Below are 26,201 nucleotides of genomic sequence, written 5' to 3'. Positions count from 1 at the left end.
CTCTAGGGTCTACCGAAGTGCCCGTCACCTTCACGGATTCGCACTCAGCTAGGATCACTACTGAACAGGGGATTTATTAGGTTGAATGTTCGCAGAGAATAAACCCAGGAGAGGCGCGGGCACAAAGCACGCGGTGTTTGTATGATGTCCCCCATTCGCTCAAGGTTTGAGCTAGAACTCTTGCTTTACATGTAAACACTCAGACCTGTATTCTCAGCAGCCAACTCGGCCTTACTGCAGCGGTCAGTAAGGTATTACGCGGCCGTCTCCGTGTCCGAGCGAGTTCTTGTTATTACAGCACATCTTACTTCATGGTCCTGATCCTCTGACATAAGCCGTAGCTCTGAAAGTTGTAGGTTTACTATTAAAAAACCCATTAGTGTCGGATGGTTACAGGACGTGACCCATGCAGATACTGCCCCTCTCTCAGCACCAGAGGAGAGGGGTTAGGCAGCGTTTTGTGAAGCCTGTGAAAACTTCAGAACTTGCCTTTGACGGAGGAGGATTTTGTCTCCAAGTTTTCTTGGAGATCTCCTTAGCTGCAGAAGCCTACAGTGTTGTGACTATAAGGGCTTCAATTTGCCAACAAATCCAGCCCAAGGAGCTCTGAAGGAAGAAGCAAGGCAGGTGGAAGCTGTGCAGGGGTCTCTCCCACCTTCCCTCCCTCCAGGAACTGAAGCGTCCCCTTGCTTCTCAAACACCTCGTGAGGTGCATCCCAAAATTCAGGTTTGCTTTGCAAAACCCTTGCAACATCCCAGTCCTGAGCACAGCACTCAGCGGCGTCCATTACCTCTGCTTTGGACTGATGGACATAACAGTCGTGCTGCAGAAGTCCTCACGCACATCAAAAAGCCCTTCTCTGCTCAAGTGGCTCCGCTTTGCCATGGGACGGCACCTCTGTGGGTCAGCTTTGGGGAGAGCAGCTGGGATTTAGGGGCAGACCTCAGCCCTCTGCAGCTGGCCACAGCCACCGCCGTTCATCTAAAAAGTCTTTCGGAAACGGAGATTGCAGCTGCAGCCGGTGAGCTCATCCTCACCTCCGTCACCTCCAGCAGCCTCCCGAGAGGCAGAAGACCCCTTCCTCGGTGCTTTTCAAGTGTTGACACAGGAACTTCCTGCCTACTCTTCACAGCTTTGTCGTCACTTCTAAAAATAAAGTTATCATGGTATAGGCGTTTTCTTCAGAGGCTTCTTTTGCTCCCAGAGCTGCGTGCACGCTCAGGAATTGATACGGCCCAACACCACTAAGGACCCACTGCAGAAATACCGGAGCACCCGTTCCCACGGGTCCTGCCTGCGCGTCCCGGCAGCGGTGGGACCGCTGCTTCGGCCTGGGGGCTCCTATCACCGTCACGGAAAGGCGACTTTAGAGCCGCGGGCGATGCCAGGGCAGCAGGCGAGGGTGCCAGGGCTGCACAACGGGCTCGGTGTTGCAAAAGCAGCGTTACCTGTTCGGAGCGTGGGAAGCCTCCAGCTCGCACTAAGACGGGGACCCTGCAGAGCGCCGGCAGCAGAGGCAGGACAAGGCTAATCAGCAAGTGGAAAACCAGGAATTTAAGAATTCCTCCATCTACAGCAGAGCTTGAGAAACCACACCGTAATAAGGATCTGCAAAGCACCGAGAGTAATAAACAGGGATCAAAAGTGCCTAAATGTTAAAAATACGACCATTTACAGCAGCGTCTGTGACAGGTCTGCTCTGCTGGGCTCCACAGCAGAGCCCGTCACCTGCGGGCGAGCAAGACAGGTCCCGGCTCCCACCCGCTCCTTCCTGCGTCAGCGTGGCCAGGGTCGCCGTCACCTCAGTTACCGCTGCCTCCGCCTGCGGCGCGGGTGGCCGCCGGGTCGGGGTTTGCCATCCGAAGGTGGCACCGTACCCCCCACGCTGTCGGTGAGCGGCAGCCGGGACCCGTTTCGGGGAAGAACTCAGCGCAGCCAAATTCAATACATCTTTTCTCCAGCTCAGGGAAACCACCCCTTTCTCGAATACCTAAAGACAAATACCAGTTAGGTCCTGGGTTTCATAAAGCACAGCAGAAAGTCTTGTCCTACCACAGCCCCACCGGAGGTGCCTCCTTTCACGCCCCCAGCGCTCGGAAACAAACGCCGAACCACGGGTGGTGCAGAGGGGCATCTCCAAACCGAGCCATCCTGGACACCATCCCCTTCTCTCGGCCCAGCTCAGGCACCTTCGCAGCCCTCTGCCTCAGATCCTCCCGGGCTGACTGGGAAGAGCAGGATGAGGCGAGCAACCAGCACCGCGGGGAGGTGCCCGGGTCTCCTGGACTTGGGACAGGGCCGAGTCGTGACCGCGGGGATGGAGGCTGCTGGTCATGGACCTCCGCAGGGCACGGGAAGGAGCTGGGAGCCGTCGCTGGGTATTTTCCTCTCTCAGGATGGAGGCTCACAGCCGAGGGGACAGCAGGGCGAGGTGGGCAGAACAACCCCTTGACACCTCCCTGGGTCCATGGGATTTGCCCTGCACCGGGGAAGCTGAACCATAAAATCGTTTAGGTTGGAAAATACCTTTAAGATCATCAAGTCCAAGGTCTCCGAAAGGCAACCGCAGCCCAGGGATGAGTTACCAGCCTGGTGCCCCGCTCCCTGAAGGTCAGAGAGGTGCAGTCCAACACCAGGCAGGACTCAGGGTCTTCTCCTTTTGCCCCATAAATCAGAATTTGAGCAGATGGGCACAACTCCATAAAGGAGAACCGCAGTATTGCACTGGCTGGGGAAGAACTCCCTCCTTTTTCAGCCTTTCCTCCTTTCCTGGCCCCGTTACAGCTACGGACACGAAATAGGCACCGTTTGCCTCTGCCAGCCCGTAACAGGTAAAGCGCACGGGAGTGGTTTTCTCTCTCTGAAGTGTCCTGAAATTGCTCTAGGATGCTTTTCTGGATGGTGGCGGGTAAGCAAGGACCCACCGAAAGGGCGTTACAGACCAGAGGTGTCATCCCCAGCCCATCGCCGTGGCACAGCCGTCAGTCAAGAGACACCGGGAAAACAAGAACAGCGTTTCGGTCCAAAGCGGTGCGTTTTCACAGCAGAAGCGCCGTGCGTTTGGCACCACGTGCCAACGCCTCTCGTTAAGGAATCCCACCGATGTGTCTTTCCCGGGTTATTTTGGGGATTGCCGTAAGACTCCCTCCTCCTCCTCCGGTCGGGGGGAGCCTCCAGCCCTGCGCACGCACCAGCCAGCGCCTCCAGACTTGTGCTTTAGGGGGAAAGAGGTAAAAAAAAGCACTGCTTTACGCCGGCGGATGGCTTTCTGACGGCAGCATTATATGGAGGAAGGTGCCTTCTGCGGCCAGGTCTCAGAAAGGGCAGAGCGAGGCAGGAGCCGCCGGCCCCAGGCCGCGCGTGGGGCTCCGCGCCCGCGCTCCTGCTGCCACGGCTTCCGCTCTGCGAGGGTCAAAGCGCCTAAACCAGAACCCTTAAAGAGTTATGGCCATAAAGAAATTGAAGTCTAATCTAAGTAGAGTTGAGAAATACTCAAGCTAAAGGAAAAAATTACTATTCCGCCATGATCGCTTTATATTTCAATATGAAGAAATCAGCTGATAACCACCGACTGTAGCAGCAGCTGCCAGGTAACCACCACCCACAGCGTCCCCGGCCACAGCGCGTTCCCATCGCTCGCCATACGTCTTCTGAGAAGTTACACCACAGCGACTTCACGTGCGTCGTTAACACCTGGCAGCCGCCCTAGCCTGCGTGACCAACGCGTCCCCCTTTCCGACGAGCAACGCTTCCGTGACTTCTTTAGTGCCGGTCCCCGAGCGCGTGCTACGGCACCTCCGACGTGAGCGAGCATCTCTGCCAGGCAACGCGCTTGAACGTCGCCAAAACCGCCCGGTTTGGGGGGAGGAAAAGCTGGAAAGAGTAAAGCTCCTTCCCTTCACTTTTAGCCTGGAAGCAGCCAGCATATTTGAGATATAATGGTACATTTTCCTCATTTTGGGATGCAGCGGTCTCCTTCTGGCTTCCTCCTCGAAAATGCTCTGGGACTCGTGGAAGCCCCCCCCCGCCGCACACCAGAGCCCAGCCAGGCGCCGCTGCTCTCAAAAAGCCGCCTTTCCCCGGCCCCCCGCAGCATTGGCTTCCCATTCGTCTCATGCACAGAAAACCACCCCCACCCCACCTTTGCTTCTCTTCCCTAGGGAAAGCTTTGAGGCTGATTTTATGGACCACAATTCATCACCACCTGTGGGACAAGACTGCCCTTTTATTACCTAATTGCCTCCAAATCCTCTTCCCCTGGAGCCACGTTAAAGGAGAAGTATTTGTGTACAACATCCAGAAAGACAGACGCGATGGCTGCAAATATGTGGAAAGGACATAGAAATAAAATGAAAAATCTTGTGGAAATCAAGATTAAACCTGAAAACTGGAGGGAAAAGCTGATGTGCATCCTTTATCCAGGTGATTTGCTGCAAACTGGCTGATGCAAAGCCTTCTCAGGGGCGGTCCCTATGCCCGGAGCGGCTCCAGGCTGTGTTTAGGGAGCTCATCCCCTGAGCTCTTCCAGATGAGCTAAATTACAAATCCCCAAGGGCTTGGCTATATAGAATCTCATTTTTCAAAACAGACTCATTTCTTCCTTCCCTAAGCTTACGCGGGGAACAGTTTCGCCCCGTCTCGCCTGTCGCCGAGCGTGCGGCGTCCCCGGTGTCCCCCGTGCGTACGTGAACACGCGCACCAGCAGACCGCAGACCTCCACGCGGGCAGAGCTGCGGCAACGTGCAAGGCGCAACACCCCCGCTATGGCTTCCCGGAGGAACCAAAGGACGCCAAGGCGCTGCTCGGCAGACGCCTCCCCAGGAAAAATCCCTTCTCTGCATAACCAGCGCCCGAACAGGAGGGTTCTGGTGGAGGAGCAGGGGCTGATGCCCTTTTCCTGCGTTCAGCCCCGCGACTTGTGCTCTGAGTCTTTCACAAGCGTCTTTTTTCCCCTCTGTTTTGACACCGAAGCCTGACCCAGCACCTGTCGATAACAAAACTCCTTACCTTTCCCCAGGGCTTACGTACGCGCGTTTAAAAGTGTCCTTAACTGGTGCTGGACGGGGATTGTTTCCTCAAACACGCAATATTTTCTCAGAAGGTAACTCTGACTTCTGGGAACCTTTCTTCTCTCTTTATTTCACATCTCTTCTGCGTGGTAGCAGGCCTTCGCCTCATGCTGCCTCCTACAGCTTCTGCTTTCAAGCCCAAATTCTTCATCGAAATCTTCTTAAACTTCCCTGCCGGTGTCTCCCCGGGACGCGACGCTAGGAGCTGTGCAGAGAGGGGACTGATCTGCCCCAGGGGGTCCTAACGGGACTTTCGGAACCACAAAGCTGCTTCTCCATTTTTTTTTAAGTAAAATAATAAAATCCCCTGCCTGTAAAACATTGGGAGGTTTGGCTGTTCTGAGAAATCAAACTGCTTTTCAGCAACAGGTTTCGCAGCGAGCCCTAGGGGCCGGCCCCAACCCCTCCAGAGGTGCCGCGAGGGATTAACTAGCCACAGCTCGGCTGCGGGCACCTGGGGCGGCGTGAAAGAACGGGACAGCTAATCCCTTGGAAAATCACGGTTCGGTGCTGTAATCACTCGCTCCGGTGAGTCTGGGAAGGTTTACCCTCTATGTCATTAAATCTATAGAAGTGATTAAGGGGGACGAGGTGAGCATTTGCTTCCCTCCCTCATCTAATGTATATAACGATCCCCACTCCATCCCTGTTCCCTTCCCGGGGCTCAGTGCTATGACAACACAGTTAATGAACGGTAACGAACTGGAAATGAGCACTTGCCATTAGCAGCGCAGCAGCATCCTGAACGAACGCGTAATTTCCCCGGCTAATGACCGAGGAGCTCTTCGGAGTTGGCACAGAAAAGGGCGAGGAGAAGGGAGACGCTGGGTAAAACCAGCCGACGCCAACGGTTCAGCGCAGGGGGGAGAGCGCTCGCACGTCCCTGCTCAAACCGTCAGCTCGAAGCGGAGCTGGCTGCGTTGCTGTGGGTGACTTCAGAGGAGGAGGAGGCCTAAGGAAGAGTTCCCAGGCGAGCTTTTCCCGTTACCTTGGATGTCGGACAGGCGGCCAGCAGCGGCCCTCGCTTCCCGCGCGTCCCCGCGGGTCAGCGCGAGGGAATTCGCCGCCCGGCTCGCCTCGGCGCCGGGATACTCGCCCGCCTTCATTTGCTTCCGCCTTGTTTGGCTGTAAATTCACATCGCCCCATTTCCACAGCAAAACTGTTTGTGTCTCCCCACGCCTGACAGTCCAGGTTTGAACTAAGGTAAAAACCTTAGTTTTTAATTAAGTTAAAATTAAGCTAACTTTAGGTAATACATTTTTAGTTAACTTTGCCGAAGGACCCCATTAAAATAGCTTCTCTGTTTTCCAGTAGCCAAAAAGGAAGGAAATGAGGAGTAAAGCTAAGAATGTAAATACTTTTCAGCTTAGCCAAGAATAATTTCAGTACAGCACATGCAGAATTAAAACATTTTTATATAAGAAAAGGCTTTTAATCACTACACGTAGATGATAATTGAGGGAAGCGTGGATCAAAGGGTCGCAAGAACAATACTTACAGTCGGCTTCCTTTTTTGGTGGCCCCCGTCTACCAAGCTGCCCTTCGCGGGGTGAAAGCAGCTGGCTTTTTTGTGCGAGTCCTGGGAGGAGCGAAGGGCTCCCGGCCGCGCCGGCGGGGAGCAACGGGGGGACGCACCAAGAGACGAGGCAGAGCGACCCCGGGAGCTGGGGGTGAGCTGGGGGCTCTGGAGCACACCGGGAGGAAAACAGAAAGCTCCGGGGCATCCTGGGGGAAAAATGGGGGTTCCCGATGGGAGCAGCAGGTAACCGGGGGGGGGGGGGGTCTGGTTTCGCCAAAGGACTCTGGGGAGCACCAAAAGCTGAATGATGGGCTCTGCTGCGCACCCAAGAGGAAGGGGAGGGGTCCCAAGGGGACCCTGAGGAGAGGAGACACCAGACAGAGGGGTGTGGGGGGCACCGGAGGGCAAAGGGGTGCCCGGAGCGGCCCAGAGGGCAAGGGGAGGCAGCTGAAGGCGCACACGGGGTGCGGGGACCTGCGCAGGTGCACCTGCACGCCTCCTCCGGCACGACGGACACCACGTCCGGCAGCTCTTTAAAACGTCCGTAGTCATGGAGGCTTTTCAGCATCCACCCCTGGGGTTCCCAAAAGAAACGGGCACAGCACAGCAGAAGAGAGACCCGGCCCCGCTGCTACCCCGAAGGCCGCAGGGGTGGGGCGTGCATCGACTTTTTAACATTAATTTCTTGCATCTTCTGCCATCGTGTGGCAGGTGAAAGAAGGAACGATGAGAAGTCAGGGGCGATGCATTGTTTTACTGCTCCTCGCGTTTATTCCACCTTTGAGGGGTAATACAGACTTATTTTCAAGTTCAGTATTGCTTGAAATATATCTTTTGTTAAACTGACGGCTTTATAAATCATTTACTTGAGGACTTGATTTCTTAGTTTTGGAAAATGCCTTAAACTCACCCATTGGATCACCTGTGCAGGGAAGGAGAAGGAAGCAGGTCATCATTCGTTAGCTGAAGGAACTGAAAAAGCTTGATTACAAAACTGATCCAGTATCGCTACAGCAAACGGAACCTGTTCTGTAGCGCAGCAAACACCACCGTCCCTTCAAATAAAGCCTGGATGCTCCCAGGCTGCTCGGGAAGAATTTAGCCCTCTTGGGAAGGGGGGAGCGGTGAAGCTCAAGGTTTAAACCAAGCTCTCTCCACCCCACGTTTTATTGCTGGGGTGGCTAAATTAATTTGAGTAATACCTATGGCAAAATGTGTTTCTTCCACATTCACCATGAACAATTTCTCCCAGAACAGACTACACAGCACCTCGAGGAGCGCGTTGGCTTGGAGGTGGCTCGTAAGAGAGGGCTGGCGGCTGAAGGCCACAGCCCCTGGCAGCAGCAGCCGCAGCGGGAGGCAGAGCTACAGTCACCACGTTCCTCGTCAGGAAGGCACCTATGTCACGACAATCCGTCACCAACGTGCTTTGGTCGGTTCTCCCTCCTGCTAGCCACAGCCCTGCACGCTCCAGCTCAGGGCAGCGGCAGATTTTCAGCTTGCGGCTGATGAAGACGGAGGTCGCCCGTGCAGGGGAAGCCGATCTCACTAAGGGAAGGTTTCCACATTACCCAAGCGCTTTCCCTCGTATCCTGGGGGCACAGGGAGGCAAAAAGAGGGCAGGAACGCTTGATACCCTCAAATAATTTGAAAGAGGGCTCCACTTTTCAAATACCGAGCAAGAGCCTTTGTCCCCTCCTTTGTCAACTAAGAGAGCTTGGTTTTTGTCACCACCTCTTCCCCCGTGCTCCAGGCCACGGCTTCACCCGGCAGCAAAGGGCGAAACCAGCCCCGGAGCACGTGAGCTGGGCTGCACGAGGCACAGCGTATGTAACCGCTGTGGTTTGCTACCTCAACATGGTTAACCAAGATTCGTAAAGCTTCACATCTAAGCTGTGCTGGCATAACTGGTGCCTAAGGAGAACCTATGAACAAAAGGCCTGATAAAGAAAGTAACAGCATATATGCTGCAGGCTGCTCAAGGAATTCATTGGCTCAGCCTAGAGGAAAATTCAGGTTCCTGCCTGTGCCTGAGGCTGCCGTTCACAGGCCCTGGGAGATGTACCTGACAGAGGGCAGCTCACGTCAGGCTCGTGTTACCTCCCACCACCGCCCAGAAACCCCTTCCGACGCCCGATGACTGCAGCAGTGGCACACCACAGACAGCAAAGACTGCGAAAGACAGCGTCAGGTAGCTCAGCCCACGTCAAGAGAAGCTTTCAAGAGCGTCTCTTAACGCCAGGATCTATCTATTCAGTATTTAGATTAAACGAGGGCAGCAAGTTTAGCACATACGCATCTGTGCTGCGCTTGCACCTTGGACACAAGAGCATCTTGCTTGCACAGGAAAACCAGGAGCGAAAGGGATCAGCCCTGTTTTAAGGCCTGGTCAGAGCAGAGTGAACACCCCCAAAGATACGGAAGAATGAAAAATAAACAAATCCTAAAATCCCCCCTTGGTTCTAAAATTCCAATGTTTCTAATAACGATAGGCTTTGCTTTTGTTCCTTGCGCTGCGGCCCTGCAATGTGCCAGACTCCAATTTATCCTCCCAGCTACAGGAGCTGAAAGGCACCTCTGCGTTACCTTCACACGCAGGAGAACCGGGGCGGGGGGGAAAAACGCTCAGCCTCCTCCAGCAGCCGGTGCAACGATGACCTAACACAAATTCCTTCCTCAGAAAAGATGAAGGAGCAGGCACAGTGGGAGGTTTGTCAGCAAATACTGTAGCTGCTGAGCCTTCGCCCTTGATACAAGCGCAGTGCAACAGGCAGAAAGAACACAAGCGTTACGTTACTGGAAGGCAAGGAAACGCGAGAAATACGTCCCTCATCTAACACGGTCATCTCTCCTTCCCAGCATGCAGGTCTCGCTACTTCCCCCTTTCCTTCTAACCTAAACCTTCTCCGAAATACCCTAAAAAATAACAGGTTCTCTTCCCAGGCCACCTCACAAGCAGCACGGCTTGCATCAGTGACCGTTACAGGCGTACGTAGTATGTTTAAGAAGAGAGAAGTCACTGAAACAGGCCAGCAGCCCTCAGTTTGAGTAGTGGCATTTTCAACAAATAGGGATGATAGATTTGCGTTTTCTCTAGAAGGGGTAAAGTCCAGCCTGGGGTGAGACAAGACCCCAGCGATTTCCGTTCTGCTCTGCTAAAAAAGAAAACCTAGAACTGCCAGCTGACAAAAAGGCTGAACAACAGGGAGAAATGCAAAGATTTCAAATCCTGAAGGCACTTGACGGGAGGAGCACTTCACATCCGTGGGTGCTGGGAGCACTTAACCCTCGCTCCGCAGAGCTGAGGCAGACTGACTGGCTGGGTGCACAGCCAGCAAGAGCTGACCATGCTCCGAGGCAGAATGCGGTCCCGAAAAGCTCCCATAACCTTTGGCTTCCACCTGCTCCCTCTCCCGAGCAGGCACCGAGAACTGCTTGGAGAGGGCGGAGGTGTCTGAGGTATGTGCAACATCTTCGTCGTGGGGACGCACCGTGTGGCGCTGCTGGAGGTCCGACCGCCTCTCCGGAGGGGCCTGGGCTAAGCTTGCAGTCCCAGTAAGCGCGCGGTGTTCAGCACGTCATCTCTCGTCAGGTAGCAGCCACAGAGCTGGCGGTACCCCGTGAACGCTTCCCGTCCGTGCAGGACGCGCCAGTTGTCTATGAACAGTGCCTGCAGGTGAAGAGAAAGGCGTCAGGAGAAGGGCAACCCCTGCAGCCAGGGCCAGGGCCCTCTGACAGGGCAGGTCCTGGAGCGGGAGATCCCTGGAGGCTGGAAGAGCGAGTAAGGGTGTGCCAGGGTGGGCACGACCCTTCCCGTTCAACACTGCCAGACAGCGCGTGAGACTACAGCCAGATGTTTCACGTGATGTAGCACAGCGGTTTTACCTGAAGCCAGCAGTTCTGCTCTGCTGCTAACCACAAGTTAAAACACAACAGCTACCAAAGCACAGAAACGCATTCTGGGCTGTTTCTTTGCTTTCCTATCAGGGGGGTTGTGCAATCGTTCACCAGCAACAGACACTGGCCACCTTCAGCCTCGAGGGTGCCACTTTCCCCCAGGCATCCTTGGGAAGAGAGCGGTGTAGGGGCTCTGATATGATCATCTTCCCTGCCGAACTGTTTAATTTTTGGGGCCCTGGGCTCAGGCTGAACCTAGATCTTGTAGGAATAAAACCCCCGCAAGCACGCACAGCTGAAGGAAGCAGCCCTGCACTGTAATACCTTCGAGTCTACACCTGCGGCTCTAGCTCTTCGAGCTCCTCCAAAGCTGCACCCAGCATCAGCCTTTCAAACGCAGGGCAGAGCTTTTTCCTTTCAGCACCAAGGTGTGCTCAGGCACCTTAGTCATTTCTGGGACAGTGAAGATGGCCAGCGAATCACAGGAGACCTAGGCTATGTAAGGGTTCAAATACAACCTCAGAACAGAAGTAAATTCAGCTTCCCACACCTTTACATTTCCATCAAAATAAGAATTTCTTCTGGAAGAAGTTAGAGGCTGACCATTAAGTGTTCCCAGCCTCTCTGCTTCTGAGGGTCCTCATTTGACCGGAAAGATCTTCCTCCTCTCCCCCAGCTGGGACTGACTTTCCTCTGAGGCAGAGTTTGAATTAAACATTTCTGCCTTATCTGGAAGCTCGTACTCTTTTAGGACAGTAGGAACAGACACACGCCAGATGCCAGTACTGTAATACAGGGCACCTTAAGACAGCCATAAAGAGGAAAGCTGCAGCACACGGAGCTTGCCTGAAGCATTCACCTTGGTTGCAACAAGCCTGCACGCCCAAAGGAGCACCCTGCCTCCCTCCCTGTACCAAACGCACACGAGCTTCCCAACTCCAGCTCCTACCTTGCCCGGCTTCAGTTTGACCCACAGTTCATTTTCTGGTCTCCTGAGCTCTGCGGTGAGTGTGCGGTGAGCAGCGTACCAGCGATGCACAACATCGTAAGGCACAGTGTTGATGACAGCACGATCGTAATTGTTGTACCTAGAAGTAAAGAAGGGATAAGAGACTGCCCCCATGGCTCCACGAGCACAGCCAGGTACTTCCAAAGGGAACCTCGGGAGCTTGGAGGAGCAGGCAGTATTTAAGGCGGGCTATAGAGATGACTAGGGAGGTTATGCTGCAAGCACAGGACGTTCAGGAGAATACACAACACCGGGAGCAAGGAGTTTACTGTCAAGTGTTAAAGTGTTCTTGCTGGTTTTCCGTGGAAGGATGCGCCACAGCAAAGGGCAAGACTGAGGGCTGGTCGGAATGAAGGTGCAAAGCAGTGCTGGACAGCCTCCTGCACGAAGCCAAGCTGGAGTTTCAGAAAGCGGCCCAAATTCCCAGTCTGCACTCTCCCCGTTCCCTGTATGCCAGGCTAGTTTCTAGAGGCTCTTTCAGAGAGGGGCTGAATTCTGCTGCCTCTCAAATCAGGTGAGATGAGGGCATGGAGCTGAAGGGAGGATGACAGGAGCGAAAAATCAGAGCTCAGCACTGACGCTCATCTTTGTATCGGTGACTCTGACACTTCCTCTAAAGCAGCAATGCACAGCCCAGGAGGAAACGCAGGGTGTTTCTGTGGTTTCACCCCTGCCCCTCAAACATACGTCAGTTTTTAGTTTACAATATCTTCTGGAAAACCACTGCCGTCTGCCACAATCCCCTCTCCTCCCCATAAGCAAGAGGCCTCGTGTTGATGTTACCTGATCAGATAAAGCTCGTTGTTCCAGGGATAGACATTGAGGACCGGCCCAACTCCGATCATGTGGTTGTGACAGTCTCCCACGTTCTCAACGTACTCGTGCTTCAAGGGCACCTTGCTGAGCAGCTCGAATTGATCGGGGGCTTGCCGGAGAACCTGCTCTGCCGCATAGAAACCATCCACCAGCAGCGTCCGCCCGCCCGTGCCCTCGTGCTTCAGGCAGTGAAACACTTGGATGCTGCATGGGAGAGAGAACCCAGAGCACAAGAGAAAAGACCTTGGCTGCCTGGCCTGTGGAGAGAAGGCGCTCCCCGCGGACCCAGACAGATGTAGATGGCTGCACTGCCCTTCTCTGACGGTTCTGATGTACTTACTTGTAATATAACTCATTTCGCTAAGACCTGCCAGGGAACGGAGACAGGCCAGCAAGAAATGGCTGTTCCTGCCGTTTCTTCAGGCCCAATCTCGCACATTTTGCTTTCCAAGAAGAGGGCTACTGCCCACACTGCCTCCCAAATCGAGTGACAGGAGCCTGGGAGACTTGAAGTGGTGCAGCATCAGGCCTGTGGCACTCAAAGTCCATCCAGGCAGTAGGACGCAGATGTTCAAAAGCATAAAACTATCTTTGCTAGAACATCTCGGAACAAGAGGACAGTTAAAGAAATGCTGGTTGTACTGCTGAGGCCTCCAGGAACTACAAGGGGAGTCCAGGGCGGCTCTCGCTCAAAAGAGCCTCAGGGCCTCCCACGGCCAGGCAGTGGAAAGACCCTTTGGAAAGCCTGCAGCAGGAGTCCCCAGTGAGAAATCTGCCTACAGGGACACCCCCTCCCTAGTGGGAAGCCATCCAACTCAGCTTTTGTCCTGCTACTACTTCTCTGAAGCTGCTCTGTCCCTTCATCCAAGCAAGGCAGGCATTGGACTGTTAGGAACAAATACCCAGGAGCTGCCCCGAGCCACCCACTCCCAATTTTCACAGTGTACCAACTTCACTTGTCAGAAAATGAATTGCGACCTTCTGGGAAAGCCCTTATCATCTTCTGATCGCCCTTCGGGGCCTCTTAACCCAGTCCCACAGCAAGTGACGGGGCAGGACCTCCCAGCTCCGCCCTCACCAGCACTTTGCACCTGGGCGCTCCAGCCACCCCTACACCCACAACAGTTTCAGAGTAATTTTACGAAGTCAGTCCACAAGCACTGGAGCAAAGGACACTTTGTGCCTCCAAGGCAACAACCTCCTCCTGCAGCCCAGGGGCTGAGGAAGCCTCTTCTCAGGGCAGGCTCTTTGGTACCCGAGCGAGACAAGGTTGCAGTCTTTCCCATAGCTTGGGGAGCTTCCATCCTCTACCCTTTGCAATAATTGGAGACTCATCAGATTTGGCTGACTTCAGCCAAAGCAGCGGGGAAAGCAGACATTCAAATGAACGTATCTTTCTGGAAAAACACCTCATTTCCTTCAGAAGCAGGTTGAAGGCTGTTTCAAGTGTTTCAGAAGCAAGTCTGAAACAGTCTGGGAAGAAGGGATTTCTGGCAGAGATGGGGGCTCAGGAAAGCCAGAAATTCACGTTCTTCCTGCACAACTATGGTTTTGCAAACACTAATGGTTAGCCCGACTAATGTAGCCCATGCTATCACTGCTTGGTATACTTCAGTTGGCTGCAGATGAGAATACACCCACCTGAAGGGAACCCTTCCAAGTGGAAAAGAAAGGTATAAAAATAGCTAACGAGGTCTATAGTTCTGGCACCGAGCAGTTTACTCAAAGCTCTTTTGTAGGCTGAAGTTCTGATTACTAATTTTTATTTGATTTTGGGGAAGATTCTTTGAGCTCCTAAAACGAGTCAGCCCAGCAGGTAACACTGCGCAGGTCACGAAAGCACACGGGTTCTGCAGTCAGCTCTTCACTGGGAACAGGGAAGCCAAGCAGATCTGGCTTGAAGCGTGTGCCGCTTTATGCGTACGCTTCTAGCTCCACGGAGCGCCCTAAAATCCTCTTACCAAGCCTCCTGCCTGGTTGGGCACAGACAGCAGTGCTCAGGGTGCCACCTGGGAAAGGCTACCCACCCTTCCTGCTCCTAAATCCGCATGCGGCCAACAGATCTCACCCCTTGGTCCTCGGCTTTTAGGGCTCTGCACCACAGACCCTCCCCATTAGGATGTTTAGCAAGTTAACAGCCTCACTTGGGAAGAGCTAATCCTGCCCTAGGGCAGGAGGCGGGGACTGGAGGACTTCTCTCTGTAGCCCTTGCTCCATAAGGGATCACAGCACTTCCATCCGCTCTCCTCCAGGCCGTTTCCTAGTGATTCCCCTCTCGATTGAGATGAAAGCAGACAAAAAAAAAAGTTAAGCTAGAAATTAAGCTTAAGTCTCTTGTGCTTCATTGTGAACCATGATCAGGGCTGCTGCCTTTCTTTCTCCAGTGTAAAACTCACAGCCCAGAGGCTACATCAGAAAAGCAGTTTGCAAACTAGCATTTGGGCAACAACGCTGTAGCTACAAACTGCTTTTAAAAGCACAGACAGGTGTGAACTCCGAAGGGCTGGGGAAGCCTGGTTTCTGCCTACCTACAGGGCTGCACCACTGCCAAAATGCAAACCCCAGCCTGCTTGCACTGAAGCAGAGCGACTGCACGGAGCAAACGCGAGCAGAGCACGTAGGGCAGCCACCCCGCGCAGCTTGGGAGCGCAGAGGCAGTTACTGCGGGCTGCTCTCCCGCCTCCCCCACAGCGTACCGCCGACCCAGCTCACAGCAAAACAAAAACCAAACAGCGCAGATGTGGGTGCGGAGGGCTTGCCCCGGGTCAGCAGGATTAAGCCGAAGCAAACTTTTGCAGTGACTTTGTACAACAGCTGATAAGGGGCGCTTGCGGCAGCAGGAGCTGAGCCTCACCAGATGTAGGCAAAAGACAAATCAAATCAACGGCTCGTTTCTGCGAGGCTGAATGCTGTGTGTCGCTTCGGAGACCGAGGAGGGTGATTTCAGAAGAGACTGTCAGATAAGCGCCAGGGTAGCACAGAAATGACTACAGCGCTGAGCCTTCTCTCTGGCTACAAAGACTACTTGAACCGCAGCAATACCAAGCGGCAGCCGGCTAGCTAACGGCCGAGTCCTTCACTGCCTGCATTCTGGAAGACCTAGACATTCCAAGCATGGGAAAAATTGATCTACAGACCACCCCACTCCACAGGGATCCGAGAGGACCCAGATTGCCGTGTGACCAGCAGAAGTACATCCCATCAGCGGCACTGGGGACAACGAAGCCTAAGCCGCTAGAAACGGCGTCACTGGGAATCACTCCTGCCTCCTGCACCGTGCGTCTGTGAACCAGCAAAAGCACTTACCCGCAGGGCTCCTGGAAGTAGGTTGTGTCGGTGTGACGATCCAGAGCCAGCTTGGTGTAGGCGGTGTCTCCCCGCGAGAAGTCGGAGGTAAAGTACCACATTCTACCGTAAATGGTCTCCCTGCAACAGAGGTGGGCAGTTATCACGAGGCGCTGCAGGGATCAGCGTGGCGGTAAAGCAGCTCCTCTCTTGCGTTGGAGGTACAGGGTAAATTAAAGCAGAACACCTTAACAAAATTCACATTGTCAAGAGATGCTGCTTCTAGTGCCTCCTCTAGCATTCAACATCTCTCTCTCCTCCCAAAAAGACCAACGGCAACGAGTCTTGCTTCCCCTCCACAAATACAGATCTTTCCACACCAAACATCAGCCCCTGTCAAATCAAGGCAGCCACTGAGCGACCCGAGGAGTTGCCAGAGTGCAGCCAGCCCTTGTTGTACCCAGCACAGGGTTACCCAACAACCCCATTTCTCGTTCTTAGGGTCCTGCGTTTTCACCCACCTCCCCCCTACCCCATGCACGGAAGGGGACAGAAGGCAAGGACAAACAGTAGTCAGGGGCTGCAGGGTGAGGGTACCTGGAGAAAAACGTTGGCTGGATATTCCTTGGAGCCCCTCATTTCTGTTTGGAGTGACTATTCATTAAGAGAAACCCCTCCCTTCCAGTGGCCCGAGGCAAGTTAAACTGTTTCTGCAGCTTGGATAAAACTTGAAACTCAAACCCTGGCTGGCCATGCTGTTGGTGTGTTTTAAACAAACACAGAAGAAAAATTTCTCAATATTTTTCTTTAGCGAGAGCTACAAATTGTTTTTGATATCGCTGGCTCCCAGGGCCAGGGCTGCCCTCCTAACCTTTCAAGTCATAACAGGATGTGTCCCTCCTTGCAAAGCTCTGCTCTTCCCACGCAGGCTGCCTCCTTCAGCCACTCCTCTCTCTGCGCAGTCCCACTATCTCAAAAGTCACCCTATGCTCCCGAGGCGGCTCCATAACCCAGCGACTCCAGGCTCTCCGCGAAAGAGAGGTCAGATCCCGCAGTGCAATACCGCATCTCTGTTCAAGCGACTGGCCAGAGACTGTAGAAGTCCCAGCCCTTTTGTGTGCAAACCAGGCCACGCTGCACAATATATAGGGATAAGAGGGCAGCACCTTTCCAAACAAAAAGAAAACAGCAGTCTACCCTTCACGGCTCCCCTACAAAGCTGCCAGTGCCCTTCCCAGGGCAGCCCTAGTTACCTGATTAAGCTGATCCTTTCCGCTAAGATTTCCGTGTCCTCTTTGGTGGGAGTGACGTTCTCTACAAAAGCAATCCCATATAACAAGAAGTTTTGCAGGAACTCCTTCAGCCCCTCGTCTGTCTCCAGGAAACTCCGGCAGTCGACGGATGGGACCTGGGCTTGGCGGTAGATTTCTGCGTTCCAGAGAATCCGCGGGTGCATGACCTGCTGCTTCTGCCCCTCGTAGCTGTTCTTCACCAGCCACTCCAGCCCGTACCGCGTCACGTGCCCGTCGGGCCCTTCGACAAGGGAGAAGGGTCACAGTCACCGCAATCGCACCGAACAGCCCGAGATCGTGGTCAGCGCAACCATCAGGACAGTCCTCACCCTTTCAGTTTTGTCTGGTGACAGACTCTTTGCACCCTGATGCCACCCAAAACATTATCTGGTTAAGGCCACAAGTCCTAAAAAGCACTGTCATTGCTGCAACAACTGCAAATTCAGAGTTAAGTGTTTCAACCTCAGTGGTTTTGTTTTCTATTGACGGGACTCCAAGGAGAAGCAAAGCACTGACGACAAGGCCATAAATAAAGGTAAGCTCCAACAAAAGGAAGAAAGCAGCTGGGAAGCTGAGGAGAAAGGACAGAAAATGTGAATTCTGACCAGGGATACCAGCTCAAATAGGACAGGGTAAGGAAAAGAAAACCAACCACTTCTTGACCAACCTGTTGACTCCCTGCATTGCTGCGGTGTTCAAACCGACCAATGAAATACCCAGACACTGAAGATACACACATCTCCACCCAAAAAGGGCTGGGGGGAGCGGGAGGAAAAACAGACACAAATTTAAGTCTGCGGCATGTTTACAGTGACAGCGCTGCTCAGAAAAGCGGTGTTTAAAATCTGTTTACAGCTAAATCTCTTCCCAAAACAGCTACTGATTTAGAGATAAGGCTGCCCTCTCCCAGCAAACCTAAGGATGGGATCCATCAACGAGGCTCCCTCCGAGCAGGGCTGGCGGTCCGCAAGACACGCGGGGTACAGCCACTTTGCTACTTACACGTGAGGAAGAGCGTGGTCTCATCCACTCGGACAGCCTTGGGTTTGATTCCCAGGTCCACGCTAGCCGTGTCCAAGCTGCGCTGGTTCGTCTTGGCGTTGTAGCAGGAAGCCGAGCGGCAGTGGTCCCGCAGCCAGACAAAATCGAATCGCATCAGCGTGTTTGCGTACCTGAGCTCTGCAAAGAAGGACAGGCTCAAAAGATGTGTTGGTGTGAACAGCGAGAAAAAACAAAGCCAAGAACTGAAGCTGAGAGCCCACAAGTTACGATCCCGCTTACAGGGGATGCAGAGGCTGTTAAACTTCGCCCCTCTTTCCATAAATTAAGCTAGCTCGTCACACGATGAAGACCAGGCAGAATATCCTCACAGAAGGCCTGGCTGTCCGCGATCTCGCCATGGGCTCCCTTCTTACCAAATCTGCGGGCAACCTCATCCCGCAGCAGGAGGAGGGAGCACACCTAACAAACGTGCTGGCCACGTGCTTACATCCAGCACCTCTCCTCACCAAGTAGTAAATTCAGAGCAGCGCAGCAGCTGTTGCACATAATGTCCCCCCCTCCACGCAGCTGTAGACCCCAGCACAGGAACAGAGGTAAGAGGCAACCAAATCATCACATCGACATCCAAACTATGCAAACATTACGGACAACATCAAGACCTTGACGCAAAGCTTTGATATCCATTTAGCATTACAATAAAGCCTCTCCTCCTTGTTCCATCCCGGGACAGCTGAGGAATACTCGAAGCCCTTCGGAAGGGGGTCAAAGCCAGCAGAGGCAACGGGAGAGCCCTTCCTGCTCTAGTCCTACTCAGCTTTGAAATCCAAGTATCCGAGGTCACTCTGCAGTGGGAAAACACCAACATCCTTCCTTGGGGCCACTGTGTTGGGTAAAGTACCGAGCAATTCCCTTTGCTTAAAGGGACTCAGAGTACCAACATCTAATTAGCCTCAGACATCGCCCAGGCAGAGAGCCGCTGGACCAAACCAAACAGGCCACGGGGAAATGTGTGCCTCAGCTGCCAAGTCACCGCCAAAACCAAAAGGGCAAAAAAAAAAAAAAAAAAAAAAATCAGCATTAGACAGCATTTATAGCTGTGACTTCACACTAAGCCACACTCTCCTTATCTTTTCTTTAAGCAGTCTCACAGTGAAGTACGATTTCCATCAAAAAGGCTTTCATGCCCCTCCTGCTGCTCCTTCCACCCAGCCACACAAGCAGACAGGCCGCTGGCAAGCCTGCTCTAACAACTGCCTTTCACACATCAGCGTTTTACGGAGCGGGGGCAAGAGAGCAGGGCACCCACCAAACCAGCCAGCCCCTGCCCCGAGCATTACACCGAAAATAGGTGACTGACAGGGCAAGGCTTGCTGCAGTTATTGCTCAGGAATCCCCGGATTTGATTTCCGATTTAGCATTGCCTCACAAAAATCTTGCCACCAGCAGACAAACCTGCTCCATCCTGCCTTTGGGAATTCCCAAAGGGAACACGAAACACAGACGCCAGTGCGCATCCCTCTAACGCAGAGCATTTCAGAAGAAAAAAAAGTCACTCCTGGGGAAAAAGGTCAGGAAACTCCCACTCCTCTCCCCGAACGGACCGCAAAGCGGGTACACACGCACCCAACACTTACCTAGATGGTCACCGTGTAGCTGCCAGGCACACTTCAGGGACTCTGGGGCCGTGTGATGCCAGCGAGCCGCCGCGGCGAGGACGGTCCTCCTGTCACGGGGCAGCCACGGCGAGCGATGTCTACTGCTTCCAGTCAGCTGGCGCGGCACCTGGAGCAGAGAGGCCAGCCTCCTGCCCCACATCCTGAGCAGCCGGGAGAGGGGGGGAAAGAACAAGGTGACTGCTGTGCTCCCACACCGCGTCCCGGTCGCAATCTCCGTGCTCTCGTGCCAGGCACTGTACGCATTTCTGGGAAAGCTGGTATCATCCCCCACAATTGTAATTTACTGACAGAGGAGGCGAGTGAGAACTAGTCCATGGAGGAGGAAGAAAAGAAGGGGGCACGATGACTGGCAGCCTGGCCGGAGGGGAGAGTCGCCTACCTCCCAGGCACCATGTGGACATGAAAAATAACTAAACACAGAGTTTGGAGAGACTTGTGTTAAACGCCTTCACTGCCACGTCCAAGTACCAGCGGCACTTTTGCATCCTCCCAGTGACAAGGCAGTCAGGCACGCTGCCAAGCTTTTCCCAGTGCCCAGAATCCACGCTCACTGTTAACAACACACAGACTGCGCAGTGACCTCCATGAAATTGGGTGCTTTTACCCTCGTTTAGGCCAGCCGCAGCAGCTACTTGCGCAGACATCACCAATATCCCGGAGGAAGACCACGAAGCTGCACGCCAAAACCTGGCTGCCGTGAAAAACTGCACGCGATGGAAGCCACAGGGAATTAACCATTAGGGGGTCAATGAATTTTTTAAACAAACAAGCCGAGCCAATCCAAGCACATCGGCTGGAAACAGGAGGAGAGACACCAGTGTCTTGCTTATTTTGTGACCACCATAAACCACAGCAGAAACCAACCCTCAGCAGAAACCAACGAGATCCTAGGATTTATCAGGCAAAGCAATTCCAGAAGCGAGCTGTGCATTCAATGCTCTTGTGCAAAACACTGGCAAAACCTCATCTGCTGCAGGTCTTGTCCTGTCTCTGGCCTTCCCAGTTTGGATTCACCGTTCCTGGACAGAACTACGGTGATCAGGGAAGCAGAGAAAAGTGACCTTGGTGCGAGAAGCAAGAACTAGAGGAATCCAGTAATCAGGTCAGTTCTAGAAAAAAATATGCAAAACAACGAGGAAGAAAATCTCTATTTCTTCTGAAGGACGCAGCTGGCACGGAAGAGAAACCAACCATGGTTAACCTTGGGCTAGAGATTAGGTGATTTCTCAGAGGAAGATTTGTAACAACTCTTCAACACAAAGAGCCGGGGAAAAACCTGACAAGTTTTAAGGTATGGAGCCACATTCTAAACACCCTGTCATGTTTATTAAGTTCTGGAGGTCAGGTCTAAACCCAGCAGGATTTTAACAGCGCTTTGGTCTGAAGCGCATAGAAACGCGGTATCACTGGATAAGACACAGACTCAGAAAGCATTTCTTATCCTAGATTTTCCTTCATCTTCTTATCTGAAAAGTACAGGCGCTGGTGCTTCGGCTGTCCAACCTGCTTCTCCACCTCATAGCTGACTCAGCGCAGAGATCTCAAAAGTTGGCAATAACAATAAAATCAACAGAGGTGCCATATTCCCAGACAACAACTTGCTAAGTAGGAAAATAATAACATACAGACAGCCAGCTCTAGGGAAAAAACAAAAGTGGAAACATTTTCACAAAGAGACCGTGGTTTGAGATGAAGACGCACACTTTTCAGGCGCCGGGTTTTGCAAGGTTCTTGGCCACAGCCTCCGTACAAGTCACTGACAGCTTCAGCGCTGCAGAAAGATTTCAACTCAGAAGTTTCTGACTTCTGCAGCTGCTAAAATGCAACGCTCGGTCCTCAGCAGGCTGCAGGCAATCAGGGTGTCCCGCAAAGCAGCTAGTTCCAGATCAGAAGCTGATGTTTGGCTCCACGCGGCAGGAGCGGAGGCACGGGGAGCTCCTTGCCTGCTGCCTGACGCCTGCCGTAAGCGTGATCTCTGCTAACACAACCGACCTCGCACTTCAAACACTGCTGCAGAGCCCGCGAAGCTCTTCATAGATGCTGACTGAGCTGCAACATCCTGAAAGACTCCAGCATTCTCACCACAGACAAGAGAAACCGGGGCACCGGAGAACTCGCACAGCCTGAGCCAGAGTTACCGGGCATCTGAAGACACACGAGGACACGCGCTTCTCCCGCTGGCGGTCTCCAGCCAGCCGGAATACCAGTTGTTGTAGAAACGCCAATGCTGACTTCTGGGAGAATGCTTTCCAACCCACCCCCAGCCCAGCTTTGGAAGTTTAGTATAGGAAAAAGAATTAGCCAAATTTGATATGCAAACTTAATAACTAAGTGAAGAAAATCTGCAGCTGTAGAAAACCAGGAGTCGACTATGATGTTCATTGGCTTTACAAAGCTTAAAGAAATGATTTAACTTCCCGAACCAAGCATTACAACTCACAAAGCTTAAGACTGCTCTTTCAGAAAGACACACAGGAGGGAAGACTGTCCAGTTTGACTTCTGGATATCAAGGATATCCACTAACCCAACAGAGGAGGGGGGGGGAAAAGAAGCAAGCTTGTTTGCACACGCCTGATATCTCCTCACACAGGACCCAAAACTGATAGGAAAAGCTCATCTACAAATCCATTTAGAAAGCGGCCTCTGCCTGGGGCAGCTCCAGCCATAGTTATCTCTTTCTGCACATGTTCCTTTTATCTCATCCTCTTCCGATATCAAAACTCACCAGAGAATAAACACAGGTAATGGTAAGTGACCCAGATATTTAATCGAATCAATGATACCTCTTGCTTCTCTGCTGTTCTTGCTGGAAGCAGACACCACAAACAGCTCACAGAGAAGCCTTAAATTAAATCTTTCCAAGAGATACTAAATCTAAGGGGAGTTGAAAACAAAACAAAAAAACCCCTATATCATTAGACAGGATTTACATTTTGCCTCTGCGTTTGTTTAGTCAGAGCTAGCAGCGCTCTCCTGGCTGGGATGAGTTATGTGAACAGCTGGCTCTTTCCCCCTGCCCTCCTGTTTCCCTCACCTTTACGCTGTCCAGACCAGGCGCAGCTCAGCTGGGCAGCAGTGAAACGCAGCAGCCGAGAGATTTCAAGACAAAATTTCCCTTGAAATTCAGAAAAGAAAGGGCAGGAGGAAGACGACCTTAAACCACCCCGCGCGTAAACGCAAGCGGACTTTGAGAAGGGAGAGGTGTTCAGTAACTGAGTCGTCCCCTCTGCCCAAGCAAGACAAAATCCCGTGCAGGCGCTACATGTGAATATCGACCGCGTGGCTCATCCTATCCAAGAGTCCACCACGCGGTGGATGAAAAATCGGAGCACGCGCAGAAGCGACAGGGTGAACAGGAGGAACAGAGCCATGGGGGCTGGCGGGAAAGGCAGAAAACTCAAATTATTGTGACTGGAGGAATTACCAGAAGTCTCTCGAGAGAAAAGACAAGAGATGCTGTGACAGGAGGAGGAAGGAAGAGCGGGCCTCAGGAGGGGCTGGTCTGTCCGGGAGACTTCCCGCTGGCCCTTCGGCCCTCTGTCTCACTGCTGACACAAGAAGCATTTGAAGTAACCAATACCGTTTTTTTTTAATCTCTTTGTTAAAAAGCCACAATTCCCATTTTGAGCAAAGAAAAATACTGAGCGGGAAAAATTAGTAACCAAATAATTCCAGCAATGAAAACATACATGGAAGGAGAATCCACACAAATCTGTGGTTTTTAGCCAGCTTTTAGCCAAAACCTTGCAGGAACACGGCGACACCAGCCTGCCGGCATTGGGGAAGCTGCTCTGACGCGCTAACTGCTGGTGCTGCGAACAGACCTGTTTCGTCACTCCGTGACATCGTGCCCAGCCTGCTTTTCAAGCTCATTTGGCATCTGAAAAAATTATTGTTTTTCATCAAGCATTTCCAAACAATCAGTTGCTTACACTCATCCATCCTTTCTCATTGCCAGAAGCATCTGGCTAAAGCAAAGGTTTCTGATCCGTAAGAAACAGGAAGATTTCAGTAGCACAACAGGGCCTTACACTTCAAACAGAGAGAGAAAGGGAACATAATTGTTTTTCAAGGCAGCCTGAGAAATACTCTGCAAATCTCAGCCAGGGCTCACACCCCGCTGGCCTCTCGGCTACGCATATTTAATCAGCTTTGGAAGACGTACCCAAACACCAGAGTGCCGCTGCCTGAGCGAAGGGAGCCTTTATGAAGGGAACGCGGAGAAAAAGAGGAGAGCTGCAAAGGCCGGGACGGAGCTGCTGCCGGGAGAGGGCTGTGCCAGAACCAGGGGAGCAAAGTGCAGTGACGCGGGCGACAGCCCCCCGCGGCCTCGGCCCCCGCAACGCGGGCGTCTCGGATGCAGACCCGCGGCTGCCAGCAGTTAAAGGCTGAACAGCCCGAGCCGGCCTAGCTTACCTATTAATTACAAACGAAAGGAAGGCAGCTTGGCTGTCCCCTGCTGAGAAAGGCTCCTGCCCCCCCAGGCTGCTCCGCTGAGGCAGACAGCTATATTAGATCTTAGCTGTCAGGAATCAGATTCCCCTTCCAGCCCTTCCCAGCAAGGGATTTCAATTAAATTAAGGAGCTAATAAAGACATCCCAGACACCGCCAGCTTCGCAGCTACTTCGTTCTGCCAGAAGTAAAGGCAATTTTCTGCTCGCCCCACGTTTAACACCAAAACCCCGACTCCAGACCCCCTTCCCGTAACCTTACTGCAGTCTCCTCTTTGCAGTTCCTTCATCGCTCTCAAGCAAAGCCTCTTCAGGCTGCACAGCCTAACAGAAACAACCTCTAATTCTTTTTTCCAGCAAAGCTGCCAGCCCTCGTGGTACATCCCCCGCAGGGATACTTATTGCTGTACACTCCTACGATTAAATCACTTCGCCCCGGGTCCTGCCCTGGCAGGCAGCTCTCCCGGGCAGGGAGGGGTTGCCTTTCGGCGGGGAAGGAGAGACAAGAGCTCTGCCCTCGGCTGCAGGCTTTCATCCGCGGAGCAATGGGATCTGACGCCTCAACGCCTGCTGGGACTCCGGGCCAGCGAACATTACCTGGGAGCCTGCGAGGTGCGGGGAGAGACGGAGCGAGGCTGCGGACGGGCGCGGGGCGCTGAAGGAACCCGGGGTCCCTGCCGGCGGGCACGGCTCTTCCCTGCTCCTTCCTCCCGGTCCCCGCAGCTACCGGGGCAAACCCGCTGCTCCGAAGCTTGCACGCATCGCCTGCGGCACCTCTGCCAGGGCCTCGCTCACCTCTTAAAGACAAAAAAAAAATAAAGAAAAGGCCACGTTACAAACTGCATTTGGAGCCCTGGGTCCCTCAGCAGCACGGCGGCTCCGGGAGGGGAGGACGAGACCCGCGGAGCGCCAGGCCCGACGCCGGCAGCCCGCCCCGGGAGGAGAGCCGGGCCCCGGCCCCCGCCTCAGGCCCCGGCCCACCTCGGCAGCTTCCCCCCGGAGCTCGGACCCGCCGCTCTCCTCCCGAGCGGCTTCACCGGGCCCCAGGCCCGCGGGGCGGCGGCGGGGCCGGGCCGGGAGCGGCGGCGGGGCCGGGGCCGCCTCAGGCGGCGTCGAGCGGCGCCGCGGGCCGCCCCGGGGCGGGGCCGCGCCACCGAGCGCGGGCGGGCTCGGCCAGAGCGCCGCCCGCCATAGAGAGCGACCCGCGGGGTAGAGCGCCCGAGCCCATAGAGACGGGACGGGTTAAGGAGCGCACGGAGGCCGTACGGGCCGGGGCAGTACCGCGCTCTGCGGGAGACGGAGAAGGCCCGGCCCGCACCGGGCAGCAATGGGAGGCGCTACCAAGCGCGGCCCCGGCCGTTGTGAAGAGCTGGGAGGCCGTCGTATAGAGCGCCGCAGGCACCATAGAGACCTGGGGGGCGGATGGAGCGCCGCACGCACCATAGAGACCTGGGTGTCCTGGGAGCGTAGAGGCGGCGGGAGCGGCGGAAGGTCTCTCCGCGCAGGCCCTGCCTCTGGGGAGGCTCCCGCATCGAGCGGGCGGGCCGCGCCGTCAGCGCTGCTGCCGGGAGCGCGGAGAGGCGGTGGGCGGCTTTAACCGTAGAGCGCCCCGGGGGGAGACCATAGAGAGGCACGCCGCAGCGTAGAACGTCGCGGGGTGACGCATGCGCACTGGGCGGGGCCGCCATGTTGGCGATGGCCGCGGGGCCGGGCGCGGCGCTGGCAGCGGGGCCGGGCGCGGGCCCAGCTCGGGGGCAGACGCGGCCTTTTGGGGAATAAAGCGCTGGTTTTCATCTAAAGGCACCGGAGCAGCAGCGTGTGTGAAGCGGGGGCGCGGCCCCGGGCGGCGGAGGCGGGCAGGCAGCGGGCCCGCCCGCTGGAGGGCCGTCTCGTCCCGGCGGTGGCGGCTGCCGCCTCCCGCCGGCCGCTTCACCCTCCCGCCGCCGCGCCGGGGGCCTGCTCCCAGCCCTGGAGCCTGGAGCACCCTGCCCGGCGCAGGGGGGGCGCGCCGGGTGCCCTGGGGCAGCGGCTCCGGTCCCGGGGGCTGCGGGTTTTTCTCTGGCACGAAGGACCTTGTGCGGCCAGCGGGGCCGGGGCAGGGAGCGTCCCCCTGCGCTGGGCACTGGTGAGGCCGCCCCTCGAATGCTGTGCTCAGCGCTGGGCCCCGCACCCCAAGGCGGC

General features: G+C 54.4%; 1 protein-coding gene across 6 annotated transcripts; it reads right to left on the bottom strand.

Annotated features, from left to right (window-relative positions):
• Nucleotides 1-6,522: 6,522 nt before the first annotated feature.
• On the bottom strand, nt 6,523-25,620 carry TMLHE (trimethyllysine hydroxylase, epsilon). 6 transcript variants are annotated; one of them, XM_082323624.1, is made up of 10 exons: nt 25,002-25,126; nt 24,618-24,817; nt 19,526-19,707; nt 17,892-18,068; nt 16,851-17,130; nt 15,619-15,738; nt 12,280-12,516; nt 11,437-11,575; nt 10,082-10,260; nt 6,524-9,336 (listed from the first exon to the last, which is right to left on the bottom strand). In XM_082323624.1, exons 3-9 carry the CDS (start codon nt 19,704-19,706, stop codon nt 10,129-10,131), a joined length of 1,266 nt encoding a protein of 421 aa, XP_082179750.1. In that variant the 5' UTR covers nt 19,707; nt 24,618-24,817; nt 25,002-25,126; the 3' UTR covers nt 6,524-9,336; nt 10,082-10,128. The 6 variants fall into 6 exon arrangements, 5 of the variants coding, with proteins under 5 accessions (XP_082179752.1, XP_082179750.1, XP_082179749.1 ...); XR_014229420.1 differs by having other exon boundaries at nt 6,534-7,512; nt 9,177-10,260; XM_082323625.1 differs by having other exon boundaries at nt 6,862-7,512.
• Nucleotides 25,621-26,201: the final 581 nt, after the last annotated feature.

The sequence above is a fragment of the Platalea leucorodia genome (assembly GCF_965183815.1).
Source record: "Platalea leucorodia genome assembly, chromosome: 10".
Classification (NCBI taxonomy): Eukaryota; Metazoa; Chordata; class Aves; order Pelecaniformes; family Threskiornithidae; genus Platalea; species Platalea leucorodia.
The sequence above is the reverse complement of the archived record's forward strand: the minus strand, read 5'-3'. Positions and strand labels throughout refer to the sequence as shown.